At 47.1% G+C, this 17610-nt stretch overlaps 1 protein-coding gene across 1 annotated transcript; it reads right to left on the reverse strand.

Moving 5' to 3' along the window:
* Window positions 1-1454: 1454 nt before the first annotated feature.
* Window positions 1455-15628, reverse strand: LOC120947920 (BCL2/adenovirus E1B 19 kDa protein-interacting protein 3). The gene is made up of 5 exons (XM_040363750.2): window positions 14422-15628; window positions 4665-5059; window positions 3746-3816; window positions 3482-3655; window positions 1455-3393 (listed from the first exon to the last, which is right to left on the reverse strand). Exons 1-5 carry the CDS (start codon window positions 14540-14542, stop codon window positions 3342-3344), a joined length of 813 nt encoding a protein of 270 aa, XP_040219684.2. The 5' UTR covers window positions 14543-15628; the 3' UTR covers window positions 1455-3341.
* Between the last annotated feature and the right edge of the window lie 1982 nt (window positions 15629-17610).

Genomic DNA, 17610 nt, shown 5'->3' on the forward strand with positions numbered 1-17610 from the left:
TACATACACGCACACACTCTCTCTCGTTGCAGTAGATGTGGCCCTGATTTATGTGTATCGATTAATTTGTGCAACGCACTGCACACACACATGATGCAGCCTGCCTTGCGTAGTCAATTATCGATGATTTACATGTCAATAAGCGTAATCAAGGCTGATTGCAAAACGAGCACCCTCTCTAGACCACACTCTCAGCCAGGGTGGTACACGTGGTGAGTGTCAGTAGTGGTAGTAGTAGTACTAGTAGTGCTGGGCTCAATCCCATCAATCATCCCAGCTGCTGGTTTGCGTTTACAGCGCGTACAAACTAAGGCCTGCGAACAGCACACGCAAACAGCACTTTCTTGCGCGTTTCATCGCTGAGCGAGACTGGGGGGGACAAAGTTTAAATATAACTCGCCCACCCGTCCCCAAAGATGTGGCTCAGCGATCGACGGGGCGAAATTTGATTGTCCCTTATAATTAGCTTTCGAGCGAAAGCGAAGAAAGCCCAAACAGAAGCGTTGCTGTTGTTCACCTTTTTTTCTCCTCCTTCTGCTGTGTCCAGGTGCCCCGGGTTCGGTTCTGTGTCCACGCACGCACGCACGTGGACGCACACAGATTTTCCACGCAGCATCTTCGACCGGCTCGGCTCCGTTGTCTTGTCTTTTGGTCGTCGTCGGGTCGAGCAAATTTCATTACGAGGCTAGTAAAACACAATCGAATGTGCACCCCAAAGGGGTCCGACCCACGGGGCCCGACCCGACCGAGCTGAGTTCGAGCATGGTCGAAAATGAAAGATATTTGATTATCGTTGATAATATTTAGTTCATGCATCTCTCTCTCTCTCTCTTTCCTGCGACCCGGTTGCCCAGTTTTCCAGGTGCAGCATTCCTCAACAGAGAGAGAGAGAGAGAGAGAGAGAAGGGAATGCCCCTTGTGTTCGGTCGAATTCAATTACTCGACGCAACAAACAAGCTACTTAAACTTAAACCTGGTCCCTTTTCTTGCTGCTGTTGCTGCTGCTGCTGCTGCTGCAGTGCAACGGAATTTTCGACGAAGCACGGAGCAGCTTCCACGGGGCACCCGAATGTCCTTGGGAAATCATTGATCATGGGGCCCGAAAGCGTAATCGGTTTCAATTTCAGGTATCTAATAGCGACCGATGAAACATTCCCAATAACTTGCCATCATCATGCTGCAACCACCAGCAACAGACGGACACGGTTCGAGTAAGGGGGGGGGGGGGGGGGGAAGGGGGCAACATTTTTGGTCGTGCAAGAGAAACACATTCCATTCCACACAAAAGCGTGCAATGTGCGGCAGCAAAGAAATCATCCTTCCTTTCGGAGGGCGTTCCTTAGAGAGATAAGCTTCGAATCGCTTCTTCTCTTTGCTCACAAGCGCCCTTTTCAGATGGAATTGCCTTTATGACCGTTTCATAACATTTTCACAATAAGCGATCATCCAGTTGCTCGTTTTTTCTCATATTTATTTCATTATTTCATGTGTATAATGCTTAAGGAATAATACAAAGTAATGGTCGTTTGAATTACAAATACCAATTAGTGTGTATCGGGATCCCCTCCTACGCTTCCTAGCGAAATGATGGCCATCAAATGTTTTCACGCTGGCATCGGGAGATGAACCAGTATAGGTGTGTGTGTGTTTGTGTGATGTTAGTCAAGATGTTTGACGCAGATTTGATAGACGAAGATACGCAGGATACGTAGCAAACAAAGCGACACAATCAAAACAATAGAGTAAGCAAGCAATATAAATATTAACCATCCTGATACTGTCTAAGTATGTTAAGTAAAACATAGAAATTAATAAACGATTTTCAAACGCACGAATCAAGCTCGTCCCCAACGGTCCGGCGCAACGGCCCCTTGCGTAGCGACGGTTTCAAACGAAACTGCTCGAGCAAATGGTTCGTGTCGACAGTGCCACTGCTCGACTGCTTCCATCAACTTCCGCTAGATGCCGCACGCGCGAATCGACAACCGAGCCCGCTAGGTGGCGCTACCGTTCGGGTTATTAAAATTACGATAAAAACGTGCGACATTTTAAGAAAGAAAAAAAACATACAGAAACTATTGAAAAAATGGTTATAAAGTATAACAAGCGGTAGCTAATTTATAAAAGAAAATCAAGCTCAACATTCGAAAAGCAATATCCTGTCGCGACAATATCCGCGCGCGCGTTCCGTTTCCGGTCGGTATATGTATACGTGTTCTTAATTCTACTCCTGCTCTCTTGGCCTGTCGCTTTTGTAAGCGGTTAGTGTCGTTGCTGTGCGTTGCTGTGGTATGTGGGACTCAAAACCACCTGCACACACACACACAGCACAACACGGCTAAAAACTGTCCGCTACGTAATGTATGAAAAAAATGGAATTTTACTCGAATGGATTACATTGCTTCCGTACACTCTCTCTCCATGATTTCCGTGGAAATCAGCTGTGTCGCTCCAAACGGCACCCACTTGGCACATGGCCCTCGACGGAAATCGTTCGAAATCTTACTTCTTGTTCCCCTTCCTCAATGCGCACACACACCGCCCCAGACTCCCGTGGCCAGTATAATCTCTTTCATTTTCTGTTTTTTTTTTCTTCATAAAGCTAACATCCTCTCTATCCGCTTCTCTATATTCACCTAATGCACGCGGTTGATCACCGCTTCTCTCTCTCTCTCTAGAATTGAAGCCTATCGAAAGAAATACACTCAACTTTTCCTCCATCGCCATCGACTCGTCAAACTGTATGTCTGCCGACACCTCGTGTCCCCGTGGTCCGTCCGAATTTCACTCCATCCTAGCTAAATCGTGTTCAAATTCTTGCGTTCGTTTTGGTTTAATCACACATTTTCCTCTACCATAAGATTCTTCCACGCGAAAGTGCGGGCTTCTACGATTGATCTTCGCAACTCCTTCCTCTCTTTCATCCTCTAATGCTCCACACATATAACGATGATTTTGGCCAACTATCCTCCTGCATCAGTGTTGTCTGTCGCGTAAAGCACGCCCCCTCTCTTTCGCAGCTTCAAATTGGAACACTGAGCCTGGATGATATACCAATCTGATTTCCTCGAATGTGATTACAAAATAAATGCGTTCTACTGCACTACACTTTCACACTCAGTACAGCAGTGTTATTGGGGAACTGCGCTGCTGATGTGTGTTGTTAGAATGTCTCCTGCATTGAAGCCAATTTCAGGGTAAAGTTGCTATTATCGTCCGCACAGAAACACACACACACTCGCATACGCTCGTAATACGGATCAACTACACAGTGCGTTTTCCCAAACAAGCGAAGACTCCAAATTGGGGTTCGACGGTTCGAGTTGCATTCGGGTGCAACATTACTCGATCGAGACGCGAGTTAGCAACAAACCTCGTTTCTGTAGCCAGGCGCTGGAATAAAAACCAAAGCAAATCAGACGTTACCATTCATCCGCTTAAAAGCTTCCATGCCTCCAAATTACAACAAAAAAAAACTCACCCAATGCCTGCACCCAGCAGCAGCGATAGGACGTTCGTCAGCACGATCGAGTATAGAAACTCTCGCGAGAACAGGGAATTCTTCCCAACACGGACCTGCCGTATGGAGTAGCCGGCGTGGATGGGTTTGTTGCGCTCTTCCTGCGTCTGATTGGGATGTTCAAATTTCCAGTCTCTGTGAAGGGGTAGACAGACACAGACAGAAAAGTGTTTCCATTAGATTAGCAGCGGAGAATTACGCGCGCGCGCGTCAATTGACACTCACTTTGGAGGTTGCTGATCCGGCCGGCTGCTCCAATCCCACACCCAGTCTGTGTCTTTCACAATGTCACCGTCCTGTAAAAAAAACGAAAAACAAGCAATTAATAAGCTTCATTTCATCCGGTTTGGCTGCAGCAATATCGTGCTCGTTCGTGCTGTCCGTGTCCCGCCAATGCTATCAGCGCCCGCACAACGTTATGCAATTCTAATAAATTCTCAGTTAATTAGCAAGATTATCGCAAACAGAGGCTACAACAGGAACGTGATCCCCTTCGTTCGTTTGAAGGGTGCCTGTGTATCGCCAGCTTGTGCCAGGGACTGTGTGGCCGGGCAGAACGAAAGTCGGCGCAACAACAACAACACCATTTATATCTGTCGATATAAAACAACAGATAGCACAGAGCAATTAGAGAGCATGTCGATACATCCATGTTGTGTTGCAAACAACACCCTTCTTCCCCTTCATATTCCAGACCGTTTGGAGTAGAAACAATCGCTTTGAAAACTTCCAACTGAAGGTCGCCAATTTCCCTCAAACTAATATGGATTCCCTCATTTTGCATTCTAACAGCTCCGTTGCGCTTGAAAGCTATCTCTCTCTCCCCCGACAGCTCTGTTACGCTCCAGTTGACCGCAAACAAAACCTCGCCACGAATCTGATTCGCCGGATGATGTTACCAAATGGTTGAAAACAAAAACCAAAACCACCAAAAACAATGCCACACCGCAACCGAAAGGCCGCTCACATTACGTCAACCACCCCAACAGGCAGGCGCGTGAATGTGTGTGCATTTTAGGGGGTTGAGTTTCCGTTTGACATTTGAAATGTCGCCCCATTCACCTCGCACTGGCACTCTCTCTCTCTCTGCCCACAGCATCCGTTTATCAAACTGTACACGCTCTGCACCAAGCGTTAGCGTTACCTTGTTGACGTAGTTGATGTAGACATTCCGGAGATCTTCCTCGGTGGCGGCCAGCTCCGTGTTTGGACTGTTGGGCGGTGATTTGGGACTTCCGCGGGGCGAGTTTTTGCGCGTACTCGTCAGCGACGCGACCCGGCTCGATTCCTTCGACTCGTCGCGCTGAGCCTCCCGCAGCAGTCTTATGTATTCTTCGACCGAGGCAAACGCCAGCGGTGTCGTCCGGTCCGGACTCTTCGTGCCAACAGCACCGGCCAGCATCGTGGTGCCGGTGGGGACGAAATTGTTGCTACTTCCTCCACCAACAACAGCAGCGGTGGTTCCTGCGCCTACTAATCCGCTCGTCGCTCCTGCTGCTCCACCCGTGTTTGTGTTCGATGACAGCTCGATCCAGGACTCTGCGTAAATGTAAACAAGAGAAATGTTGAGATTAAAGCATGACGACAAACCAACACAAAAAAAAACAAAATGAAGAAGCAAAGAAATGGCAAATCCGAGTAACGTTGCGCAAACCGGGAAGATGGGAATTATAATTGTGCAACCTTTTTCCCCTCCGGCCGTATGATCGGATCGGATGTGGAGGAGCCCCCACAACAGGTGTGACCTTGAACATTGGCAACAACGCCACCAACATCATCCATTTTGTGTTTTTATCCACATTTTCTTCTTCATCCCCTGATTCGTGAAACTCGTTCAGGGGTGTTGTTGGCTTTTCGCTCACAATCCCAGCCACGAATGCGGTTTGCCCCAGCTCAAGGTCTACAGCGTCGCCGTCCCCCCGCGTCGTGCTCGTTCGTTGTGTTTTGTTGTTGCATTTCGTTTAGTTTCACGTTTTGTTGCCCCTGTTAGTGTGTGTGTGCGTGTGATTTGCCGTTAGGCTAAGCCGAAGGGCAACACACAAATTAATATTTATCACGAAGAAGCGCGCAGCGCACTGGTTAAGCAGCTCGTTTCCTTCTCCTCCACTGCCCGCGGTCAGCTCGGAATACTGATTAGTGTGTGCTGGGGATGTCGTGCTTTCAGAGCGCCAGAACACTAGAACACTGCAGGAAGTAAGAACGATACGGAAGGGTGGAAGGGGAGAGCTCCATTGGAGGATGAATGGTTTCGATAGACAATGTACCATTAGAGTTTGCGCATCGGATACACTTCAATGCCCAAATGCGCTATAACACGCGTCGTCCGCCACACAACGACACCCTTTGTAATGGTGGAATCGTTCGTTAGAGTGCAGCAAGCGAGGAACCCTGCTCAAGACGATCATCCCTCTTCCTCCACTGGTTGTATTGGGGCATTGTTTGCTAAATTATTAGTAGCTAAACTTAGACAGACAAACGCACACACTAAATGTAGGTCATCTCCATGAAACTTGTTTCAAGAACTTAAAACCCGCTCGCTCCATAACTCAACAATGGCCGTGGATGAATGTGCTTAAAGGGAGAGCATCAAGTTCGTGGTTAGAAAAAAAAGAACAATGTGGCATGATGTTCAAAGCAACTTGAGCAAATTATTATTCCAAAATTCTTCGTCACCATCGCTGCCTTACCAATACCAGCTTGGTGAAGAAGTCACACACTAATCTACGACCCCCTCCAAAATCAAACAAAATTTGGTAAACAAATAGACAGGCCTTTCAACCTCACTCTCTAACACAGCTTTATCCATGATCCCCTACTACTACTACTACTACCTACTCTTCTATGCCACGCGAGTTTCACGTGCATTCCAAAGTGAAGGTAGGGCGAAGCCAAAAGCATCGAAACAAACACCGTACAACCAATAAATAAATCCCAACTCAACCTCCAACTACACGATTCTATAAGGAAATCGCACCATACACATACACACACCCTCCTCTGGGGGAGAGAGGCAAAACACATGCTATCGCCATCTGGATTTGTCGCCTATCCGCTGTTTCATTAGACTTTAGTAATTGTGTTTACTCGCGAGGCCTGTAATTAACCCGTTTTTTATCGGCTGCGTGGCTCGTAAACGATATTTACCATCTGCTTTATTACGTGACCACGTTGGCACGATCAGACGAGATAGTTTTGTTTCCACTCAAACTGTTGTTCATTCCTGGTTCAATATTATTGTTTTTTCTACACTTTAATCAAAACAATGCTACTGTACAATTCAACCAGCAACAGTCAAGTGCCTATAGTTTCTATAAGTTGCATACAACTCGAACTTCAACTTGCAATTCAAAAATCTCGAGACTCGTAAGGTCATCAAACAGGGCTGATAATACGCCACCGCTGCACATTCATAGAACGCAGTAAATGGAAACAAAAAGAGTAATATCTTAAGTACCTCTTCACAACTCCCACCGCCGACGCTGCCGGAGAATGAGAAAGAACCGAACAAATAGCTCGATTGTGCGCTAAAATGACACCTTCTATGTATGTTGGAGGAAGTGCAGTGAGGAGGTGGCGTGTTGTTTTCCTTTAGCACCTTATTTCCTCCAGCCCTGCATTGGGGCGGCACCGGGGACACAAAGCGACGTAAACAAAGTAGAACAGAAGTAAATATTCCCTCTACCCTTTGACGGGAATATACGAAGCTACAAGACAAGAACTCGTACACACCACCAGCTCAAGGGAAGACGTCAGCCAGCCAATGTACCAAAACCGCATCATCCAGCACCGTTCCCAAGGGAGTTTACGTCTCCCTTTTCCCAGCGTCTATGACGTCAATTGCACACTACCGACGTGGTGGTGCACAACAGACACACCATAATATGCCAATCCGTTCGACCCCAGTCGAAGACAGCAAGGAAACACACATCCTTCCCAGTGTGATGGGAGCAACGATGGAAAACACGTCAATGACCATCGATGCATGCGTGTTGTCTATCGCACGGAATAAGAAAAGCCAAAGCAAGTCAGGACAACAAAGACCATTTTGCTTGTTGTCTGGTCGTCAAAAAAAACTTGCCATGAAAAGTTCAGTTCAATTGGGATGTCTTTGTCCTACATTCCAGGGCCAGCAGCCTCGTCGACAAAGTGGAGACTGCGCATACAAATTTCCCCGCATGAACCGACTGGATGCACTTTTCTTCAAGCAAACAAAACGATTCCCGTATGTTGTCGCAACCTATTAATAAATCGTCTAATCACAGCCAAAACTTTCACTCTCTCTCTCTGTGAATGAATGAACGGAAAGGAAAGATACATCCCAAGTAAATTCTAGGCAACACGCCAAACCATCCTATTGTGTTCGTGATGTGGGGGAATTCCCTTTATTGTCGCCAACCACGAAACAAACAAATCACTGCGCGCATTGCACGTTTGCACCTTTGATTGTAAATGCGCTTTCGTGTGCTCACATTAGCACGTACGCCAGAGAGCAAAGGAAGCCAATGCGGCGCTTGTGGCGTTGTGTTGGCGTAGGTCAAGCTTGATCCAATCCACCCCCACACGGACATCAACCGCGCGCAGGAGGCAATAACCGCCCTGCCTGGCCGTGAGTGTAAGAGCAACCATGTGTGCCATTTCTACACCTCTCGAGAGTAAATCATTCCTTCTTTTTTTGCCACTTCGGTGCTTCCGTGATCACGTCCACGATGTACGGACACTGCACTGGGGGATTAGAAACAAGTTAGTGAAACGGCCCACCACCAGGAGAGGCAGCAACAACACTGGCAGTTCAGCGATACTGGCCGTTGTCTAGACTGACGCGCGAGCAAGTTTAATTACAAAACAAACCGCACCCCGCGTCGTCCCAGCCCCGATGCCGATAAGTTCAAGGAAACATAGACTGGCAGAGTTCAACACAGCACGTCCAGCGCTACTACCACGTTGTACCAGTGCCTGGATGCATGCGTGGATCACACCGCATCACACCGTGGATCACAAGTTATTGCATTCTAATCTTTCTAATCCTTCCAGACTTAGCGGGTGAAGGTGGAAAGCCAGACTGTGATTGGTGGTGGAGAGATGGATGTATGACATTGAGACAAGGTGTTGCTGGCTCCAGCTCGAACATCGGTGTGATGTAGTGATGGGTAAGGTGGCAAAAATCCAGAGTCGAATCCGTTATGACTCTAACAATTTTGGAACCTACTCCCGGAAGGTAGATACGACCAGCATTATCTGGAACCGGCTGGAGACGTCCGGCCAGAGTCATCTGCAGTCGCAGTCGAAGTCTTCCGGCGTCTTAGTCGAAGTTATTCATAGTCAGAATCGGAGTCAACCAGAGTCGAAGTTGGTGTCATCCGGAGTCGCCGTCGGAGTCATCCGGAGTCCGAGTCGAAGAAATCCGTAGTCGCAATCGGAGTCACAGTCCGAATCATCCAGAGTCGGAGTCGGAGTCATCCGGAGTCGTATTCGGAGTCATCTAGGGTCGAAGTCATCCGGAAGCGGAGTTATCCAGAGTCGAAGTTCGAGCCATCCGGAGTAGTAGTGGGAGTCTTCCGGAGCCTTAGTCGAAGTTATTCAGAGTCGCAGTCGGAGTCATCTGGAAATCGGAGTCATCCAGAGTCCGAATCATCCGGAGTCGCAATCGGAGTCATCCGGAGTCCGAGTCGAAGTAATCCAGAGTCGCAGTCGCAGTCATCCGTAGTCGGACACAGAGTCATCCCGAGCCAACCCCGGCCGAGTCCAGCTCCACCCGACTTCGATTCTGGACAACTTCAACTCTGGGTGGAACTGGTCGTTCCGATTTTGCTGGAGTTGCAATCGGACTAACAATAATTAGAGTCGGAGTCATGGATGCACATCCAGACAGCACATCACTAGATATGTTGCATCGGTTTAATGACGTAAATTAACGGAAACGCATCCGGCAAGCAGGCGTAGTTAATTAATTACTACGCTTCGATTGAACCAATCTACCATCCCGTTCGGACGATTACTCTCACACCTTCTTCTACGCAGTTTAAGCTTTAATTTCCATGCACCACATGCTGATGATGATGGGTTTGCACCTCTTCCAATGACTGTGGTGCAGCTCGCCGTTGCCCTTGTGAAGTAAATGACACAAACATAAATCAATTGCCATTGCAGTTGCACCGCCCATTTTTCTCATCCCCTCCCTTATTAATGAGACATTAGCACAATTAAGGCAATTGACCGTATCAGCTTACTCTGCTTACTCCCTTTTTTATGCTGCTCTGACCAATTGCACAAAATAATTGTAATTAAATTGGTGCAGTTCATTACTTTTGTGTTTACACAAGAGTTTTTGCAGTACTTGGACTGGGCACTCTTCGACACAAATCAAATGGAAAAACGTTTTCTATGCTCTCCTGCAATGGTGTTTACATTCCATTCATCGTACGATCAATCGATTATCGGGCCTTCAAATCAAACGCATATGAAACGCTACTTTTCACGCCTTCTCCCGCCTTCGGTGTGGAAAATGTAACACAACCCAACGACGCATCGACGCATTTTTGGAGCCGTATGTAGGCACAAGGCAACACTCGTTGCAAGACACACATTACCACACATTACCACCCCTATCCTCACTCGCACTCACAATTCACCAGGGGTATGCGCTTCTTCAAATGTGTGTTGACCTCATTTTCAAACCCCCACCACCACCACCATTCACACAAAAAACTCAAATTGTAAAACAAAACAAACTAGCCAACGCTTTACTGAGTTCAATTCCCCTCTCCTTGGTCGGTTTTGATGGCGGTTTTGTATGTTTTTTTTTCTTCTGTGGCGGTTATCTACCTCCACCGGCCAACGGAAGGCGTGAAGTACGTGAAACAACAACACTGTATGAAACCATACAACAACAATCCACCGACGACTTAAGAAAACGAACGTAACATCAACAAACTGCCAAAAAAGAAACGAACCTCCACCTTTTCTTTATCAGTATAGTGCCAGTTGGTTGGGGTGGCCGCCTGCCGCTCGTCTTATTTGGAGGGTCCACCAAGACTGGGCGCAAGTGAAACTAACAGCAAGAGGACACACACTCAAAACGCAAACGTCTCGCTGGTCGCTCGAAGCGTAACCGCTATCAATGTACACACAAACACCGTTTTCTTCCTTTTACTAGCGCCTCGCAAACTGGACATTGCGAAGTAGAGCGACGTGGGTGAATTAGCGATTTTCCTCCCCGCCTCCAAAACACTCTTTCCTCCTGCCGCGCACACAAACGACTACGGAGAGCCGACAATAAATCTCTGTCCCGTCTAGACTCGGCTGGACCGACAGAGGGATCTGGATCTCGTATACAAATAAATATACAAGCGCTCTCAAACTCGCCACACAAACAACAATGCACCGTCCTCGCTCCTCCTCCTCCTCCTACCTTTCATCACCCAGCAGGGAGCATGGGGTGCATTCGCCCTTCAGCCAAACGATTAATGCGTGATAAGGGATGGGCAAGCAATTCCGCCATTACCGCACGCTGCATTGCACTGCAGTTGCAATTTGCACCGGAGATTATTAAAATCCGACCTAACAACAACACCAGCTCCCGTGTGTCCGGGGTGACTCAGGTGTGTGTGTCTGTGCTCGGTCGGGAGGCAAACTGACCGTCACAGATTCGTCGCAGTTTCTTTCAAAACAACACACGTTGGTGGAAGGGGAGGGGGCTGGGCCAGGTGTCATGGCATCCATCAACAACGCCACCGAATGCCGCGCAAAATGGGAAGGAAACGACGCTTCCTTGAGTGGTGGCATTGTGTTGTGTTGGAGAACGTGGCGGAACATTCGCTGATGATGATGATGTCCCACTTTTATTGACCATTTGAACGTTTGTCATCTGGGTTAATATTGACTGACGATGGTGAGACTGGTGTGTGTATGTAGCACAGAACAAGGCGACATTATTGCAAAACAAGATCAAATACGATCAAATTGAGGAGCAGCGTTTCCAATCTCTGTTTCCACTCATCGTCATTGTAGGCAAATTTTACGTTAAAAAAAAGGTGTTTTGACGCATTCAACGATACCATCACTGACTCTTGATAACGGTTGACCCACATTGCAACGGAACAGACTGCATTAAATGGCGCTTATCATTAAAAACGTGCTTTTGTTTCGAGCGCTTGCGTTGCATTCGCACACGAATTCCGTCCAGATGGTGTCAAAATAATAACGAGCCCGAATTGCCCCCCCGCTCTTCGCAGGCCTACGTTAATCGTTCTGCTTGTTTACACAGCGTTACAACTACGTCGTCAGAGGTCTATATTTGGGTTTCCCTCTTCAGAGCGTGTGCCGTTGCATTCATTGCCGGTATCAAATGCTCGTAGGTCGTGTTTACGTTCAAAATTAAACCAATTCCTACTAATCATGCAATAAAAATAACCCTCCCCTCCCCCCAACAGGTACAATCAATTCGGTTTCTATTGGCGCTTAAAATTGCGCCTCTAAGTCTTCGGTTGGCGCATCATCATCGCCATCATCATCGGCGAAGTTCATTCACCGATCGTGCACACGATACGAACACGCACACACAAACACAGCTGCACTGCATGTTTAGTGCAATTGGCAATGGAGCAAATGCAACCCAGTTTCCGGTTTTTTGGTGCGTTTGGTGGGGCGCGTTACACACACTTGCAGTACACGCCCCGTGCCAGTGTGTTTGTGTCAGAGTAAGCCGTGGCGCAATGGAAAACAAAAACATATACGCTTGTAAATCATCCAAACCGGGTTGATGGGGCGCGGGTTGGCCTGCGCAAAAAAAAGTGCATAAACACATAAACAGACATAAAAACGGCGCTGGCAGAGCAGTTCAACATATGGCCCCGCGCCTCGCTGGCACATTTGCTAATTTTAAATGCTTTCCTTTTTAAAACGTCTTTTGTTTGTGGCGATTCAGCTGGAAAGTTGGTGGCAAAGTGTGAAGCGACCAGCACAGAAATCGATCAGTAGAAACAAAACAAAGAGAGTTCTGTTTGTGTCAATGTTCGTTCTTCACAGATCGTTGATCGTTTTCCTGGTGAAGGGCCTAAAGATCGGTTTCCTACTGGAACTGTGCAAACTGCAAGCATACAAGTACACTGCTGCATCTAGAAGAATCCTGTTCGATTAGATATAGAATTCCCTTCTCTTCCTGATTCTACAGTCGAATTAGAAATTCGTCATCACAGCTGATCGTCAGCACAGTCGATCATTGGAAAACCGTTTTCAACTACATCATCACCATCATCATCGCCGTCGTACAGCTCCCCCATCATCATTCGTCTCGCCGGGTTTAAGCACATGATATCTTATCAGCAAACCAAACGTAGCAGCCCTTAGCAGTGACCCGATCGAACCCGATCGAAAGACCCTTTTTCTATTCGCTTTTCGAACGCGTCAGCGACCACGGCGTAGGCCGAGAGAGAGAGAGAGAGAGAGAGAGAGAGAGAGAGAGAGAGAGAGAGAGAGAGAGAGAGAGAGAGAGAGAGAGAGAGCAATAGCATCGAATCGTGATTCGCTCTTATCGCGCGCCTTTGCCCTCCCTCGCCTCCTGTTGGCATTGGAATCTTCTCCGTTCGCCCACAACAAACGAACCATTTGCATCACCCCCCGTTGCTCGATCGGCGAAAGTGTCTGGGCGGCCTTAGTTTTGCGCAACATTGCGCGACACCCAGGCGATGGCGATCGGAATGGAATGGTTGTGGTGGTGGTGCCTGTGGTTTCTTATCGCTCCTCAACTCGCTTGTTTGTTTAATCTGCTTCTTTTCTCTTTTGTTCTATTCCTGCGAACGGTGTAATTAAACAACAAGCACTTAACACTTTGTGTGTTTCTGCTACTTACTGTTCAAATATTATTAATGTACGTACACAACCAGCTAAACAACACTGCAACACTGTTGCTAACGATGTTGCCTGAATGTTATATCTTGCTTCGTTTGTGCACATTTTTTCGCTGTTGATAATACGTGACCCAAATTCATTCCCACATGTGTTTTGCATGTGACTCACTCTTACAAGCTACCGAAGGAACTCTGCAGGACTTCACACAGGATGTCAAACCCTGGCCGGTGTAAAAGCACGAAACAGGTTTGGCAAAGGAAAAGTGCCCTCTTGGTGTTCCCTCTTTTCGACGGCTTCTTCACCGCTGTGAAGCCCAACCGAAACTGCAACCGGAAACCAAATTATGCAGAGACAGGGAGAGCAGGGCACGAAACGTATTTGTTATCATGTTTTCCTACCAACCGAAGGTCATCGTCCCACTGAGTGAGTGCTGTCGGACACTGTGCACTATCGTGCTCAGTAGACCATTGCCACCGTGTACTGGTTTTCCTCTTATCGCTACACAGCCACAGCGAGCGCAAAGGAAGGAAAAAAAGGTATCGAAAACAACAGAAATAGAACAGGCGGAACCGGCGTTTTTGGCGTCGCCTGGTCGTTACACAGAAAACACGCGGCAAGTGCATTCCAATGGCCACTGCTGCCGGTGGGCGAGGCAAAGGAGACCGGCGGTCGGTTTCAATTTCTACTTTTTGCTAGATTCCCTATCAAGGCCCTCGTCGCAGAATCGCCAGCCGACCGTAACGACGACAACGATGAGATGAGTGTTGACTGACAACAAAGCATGCTTCACCGGCGCGGGCCCTACAAAAAAAAAGCGTTGCAAAGGGAGGTAAACACTCCCCCCACAAACACACACACACGCACACACATGCACACAGTGTTTGAACGCTATCGCCTACGACGCAATAAGGCATCTCCTCTCTCCCGGTGACGGCGACGCACGTTCTTGTTGCGTGGGAAAAAGTATTGATTGCGCCTTCCGTGATCGTGGGGAGAGCGGGGAAAGTCCGCTGATGCATTCGCGGCCAACCATTCACTCCACCCAGCTTACTTACCTCCCAGCTCTTCCGGACCCATCTTCGTCAGCTGGCTGCTGGTGGACGTGGCCATTGTTGCCTTGGTGCTGCTGCTCAGCAGGCTGTTTTTATCGGTGGACAGATTTATCGTACGGAACATGCCTCTCTCCACGGGAAAGCGAGATCAAGATCCCCCCTTTTTCCTCTCTGTGGCGTGATCCCTTTTTCCACTACACTACTCACACACACACAATAACGCTGTGTTTGGCTGTTGCTCGCTACTCCAACTCCGCTCCAATCGTGAGTGCGCTGGTTGGGTGCTGTTTTGTAAACAAAGAACGCCAGCAAACGGACGCGTACGCTTCAAACCGTTGGCGTTTTCACCACCCCGAAAACGTTCGCGCGCTACGTCACGTAGGCCGCGCTGCAAAACAACAAACTCGGGCTCGGACCACTTTCGACTGCACGCACACACACTCGCGTACAGCCCTGCACCGCGCTGGAAAGACAAAAGACTCTCACTCACACACGCGCACTGCACCCTCCAAGAGACGCACCTTTCGTGTAGCCGCACTGCACACACACACACACACGCACACACCGAACGACCGACGGCTTTGTTTACAACGTAATGGCGCAGGGCTTTTTCGTCAGCCAGCGGGAATCCAATACACACAGCTCGGCGCTCCGGATCCAAATTTTCCACCGCGTCACCTCGCACTCGCACTCCGGGATGGGGGGAAAAAACAAACTGCGCTCTCAAAAAAAAACACACACACGGAAGTGTGGTGTGATTAATGCGTGCAATCGGAAACGGGACGTTCTCGGAAACGCAACGGCAATGTAAACAGCTGGCACACTATCTCACGAGAGGGTAAAATCGAACAACACTCTACCGATGCGCATTAAATGTGTGCGTTTTTAAAAGCTACTCTTCAACCTACACACGCTGACAAAGCTCCACTCCAATTTCCAATATCGTTTTGGGGTCTTCAGCAACCGACGCTTGTATCGTTTTTTATCAGCAAATGTTTACGTGATTTATCGCACAACAATCGTTTTAAATCATTCACCACACGAATTGGCTTGCGATTTTGGGTTCACTATCAAACGGCACATCCAAGAAGCGAATCTTTGCTCATCTGGTCAACAAACGCCCTCTCTACTGCTTTTCGGTTGAATCCGCAGTGCGAAGATTTGCCGTTGAGCTGTTATTCTATGCCCCTATCTTCGTCACAATGATATTTTGGACTCGTTTCCGCGGTCGAGTGTGCACCTGTACGCTGTCACGGACCGGGGCAGTTTTGACCATTCCTCAGTTGCTGATAGGCCCATAGTTCTCCGTTGAAGTGACATTTGACTGCAGGTGGAGCAAAGACATGTTTTTGGCAAAAGTTTTGTTGGAAATTCACAAACCACACATTTTTACGAAGTGGAGCATCGGAAGATAAGAGATTATTTATCGCACACTGTTGACGGTATTTCATTGTAAGTATTTTGTTTGTTTAGTTTGCCCATAGTGCCCTAAAAATATTGGCTGCATCAGATCGCGTCTACACAATCACATATTATGATGTAAAGTTTTTAGTACAACACCTAATATGAAGAATAATAATTACTGGTTAAATAAATAAACCTTCAATCTCATATTTTTAGTGCAATTGTATGAAAGAACGCTAAAGATATTGTGTTTCTTGAATATTGATTTCGCTTGGTACTAAAATCGAGCCTTGTTTAATCGTCTGGAGAGTCGTCGTCGGGAGTCGGAGTCACCAACTCCCACTTTTCACCCCAAGCGCCACAGATTACGCTTATACAACTGGAAAATCAAATATCCATCGAAAAAAAGAAAGCTCCATAGTTACACAGGTTTGCTTAAAAGATGGCGTTTAATATCTCATCATTTTGCTGTCCTTTTCATGCAAATTGTTTTGCCATATTGCTGTCCTTTTTATGCAAATTGTTTCGTCTAGCTCTATCTATTCATTGCCTATACACCCTTCTAATTTTTCGAGCAAAGCAGTACAGAGGGAAGGAGAAAGCTCTCAAAGCGAGGAATGCTTCACTGTGAGACTATACCAACAATAGATGGCCCAGCAGCCAACCAACAGCCGATAAGAACCCGTTTAGTGGTCGTTTATTGGCATTTGCGACCGCTGCAATTCTGAATCTAACCCCGGATTCGTCGGAGACGAAATCGGACTACAATAGCTTCAGAGTGCATACTACTACTAACAACTATCCAGATCGCAATATCTCGATGGAAAGAACATCCATCACAGCGCGATCTGCGAGTCACTGCAAAAGGCTTGTCAAGAATATCAACGATTCCAGATTCTGGGCGGTTCCGGCTTGTCGGGTTGAACCTTTAGAACTGAGTCCGAAATTTGTTGGAACCGTCCGAATTCCGTTCCGTTTTTTTTTTGGCAATTTCGCAGGAAAAATCCACTATTTATTGAATTTCGTGCACCAATCGAGCAGCTTAAAAAATTGTTCAAATGTCTCTTGGTCGTTACGCTAAAATTATTATTTGTCTGATTTACATTTGAACGAATAATCTCTAGCTCTTTGATTTAAACTAATATCAATGTCGACAGCGTTGCGTTACTGAGAAATGTACGTTTCTCACAAATCAATTTCCGCTCCGATTCTCGCTGCGTGTAAAAGTCCCAACGGCCTTTAGCAAGGGTGTCAAACACCACACAACACAAGAGGAAAAATACAGTTGCATGCTTTGAACAGTTTTGCAAAGAAAAGATCGACAACGATGCAATCTACACATGTTAAGTAATATACAATTAAATTATTACTATGTGCTGTATATTTTAGTAACATTTCGTAATTCTGACTTTGACACCTTTGATACAACCCTTGACATCTGATCTATAGATGAAAAAAGATAAGATGAACTTTTCACTCTTTTCATATTAATGTTGGGAAGAGAATGAGGTAGATCAAGCCACTTATGTTCTAATATCATCGTCGAATCGGAATCTGAATCTGATCGTGCTGTTTTATATCCGGGTTTTGACCGCTCGATTTAATTAAAAACAGTTTACCCTACGGCTGTAAGCCAGGATGCCAGGAACACTTTCACACAAACCATAAAACGTGACTGAAAATATGAGAACAACAACGTTTTAATCGGTCGTTATTTGACTGCCAGTGCTTGTGCCGTCTCCATGCCGAACGTTAAGACGCAATAAAACAACCCGAAATGGAGCCATT

The sequence above is a fragment of the Anopheles coluzzii genome, chromosome 2 (assembly GCF_943734685.1).
Source record: "Anopheles coluzzii chromosome 2, AcolN3, whole genome shotgun sequence".
NCBI classification, from domain to species: Eukaryota; Metazoa; Arthropoda; class Insecta; order Diptera; family Culicidae; genus Anopheles; species Anopheles coluzzii.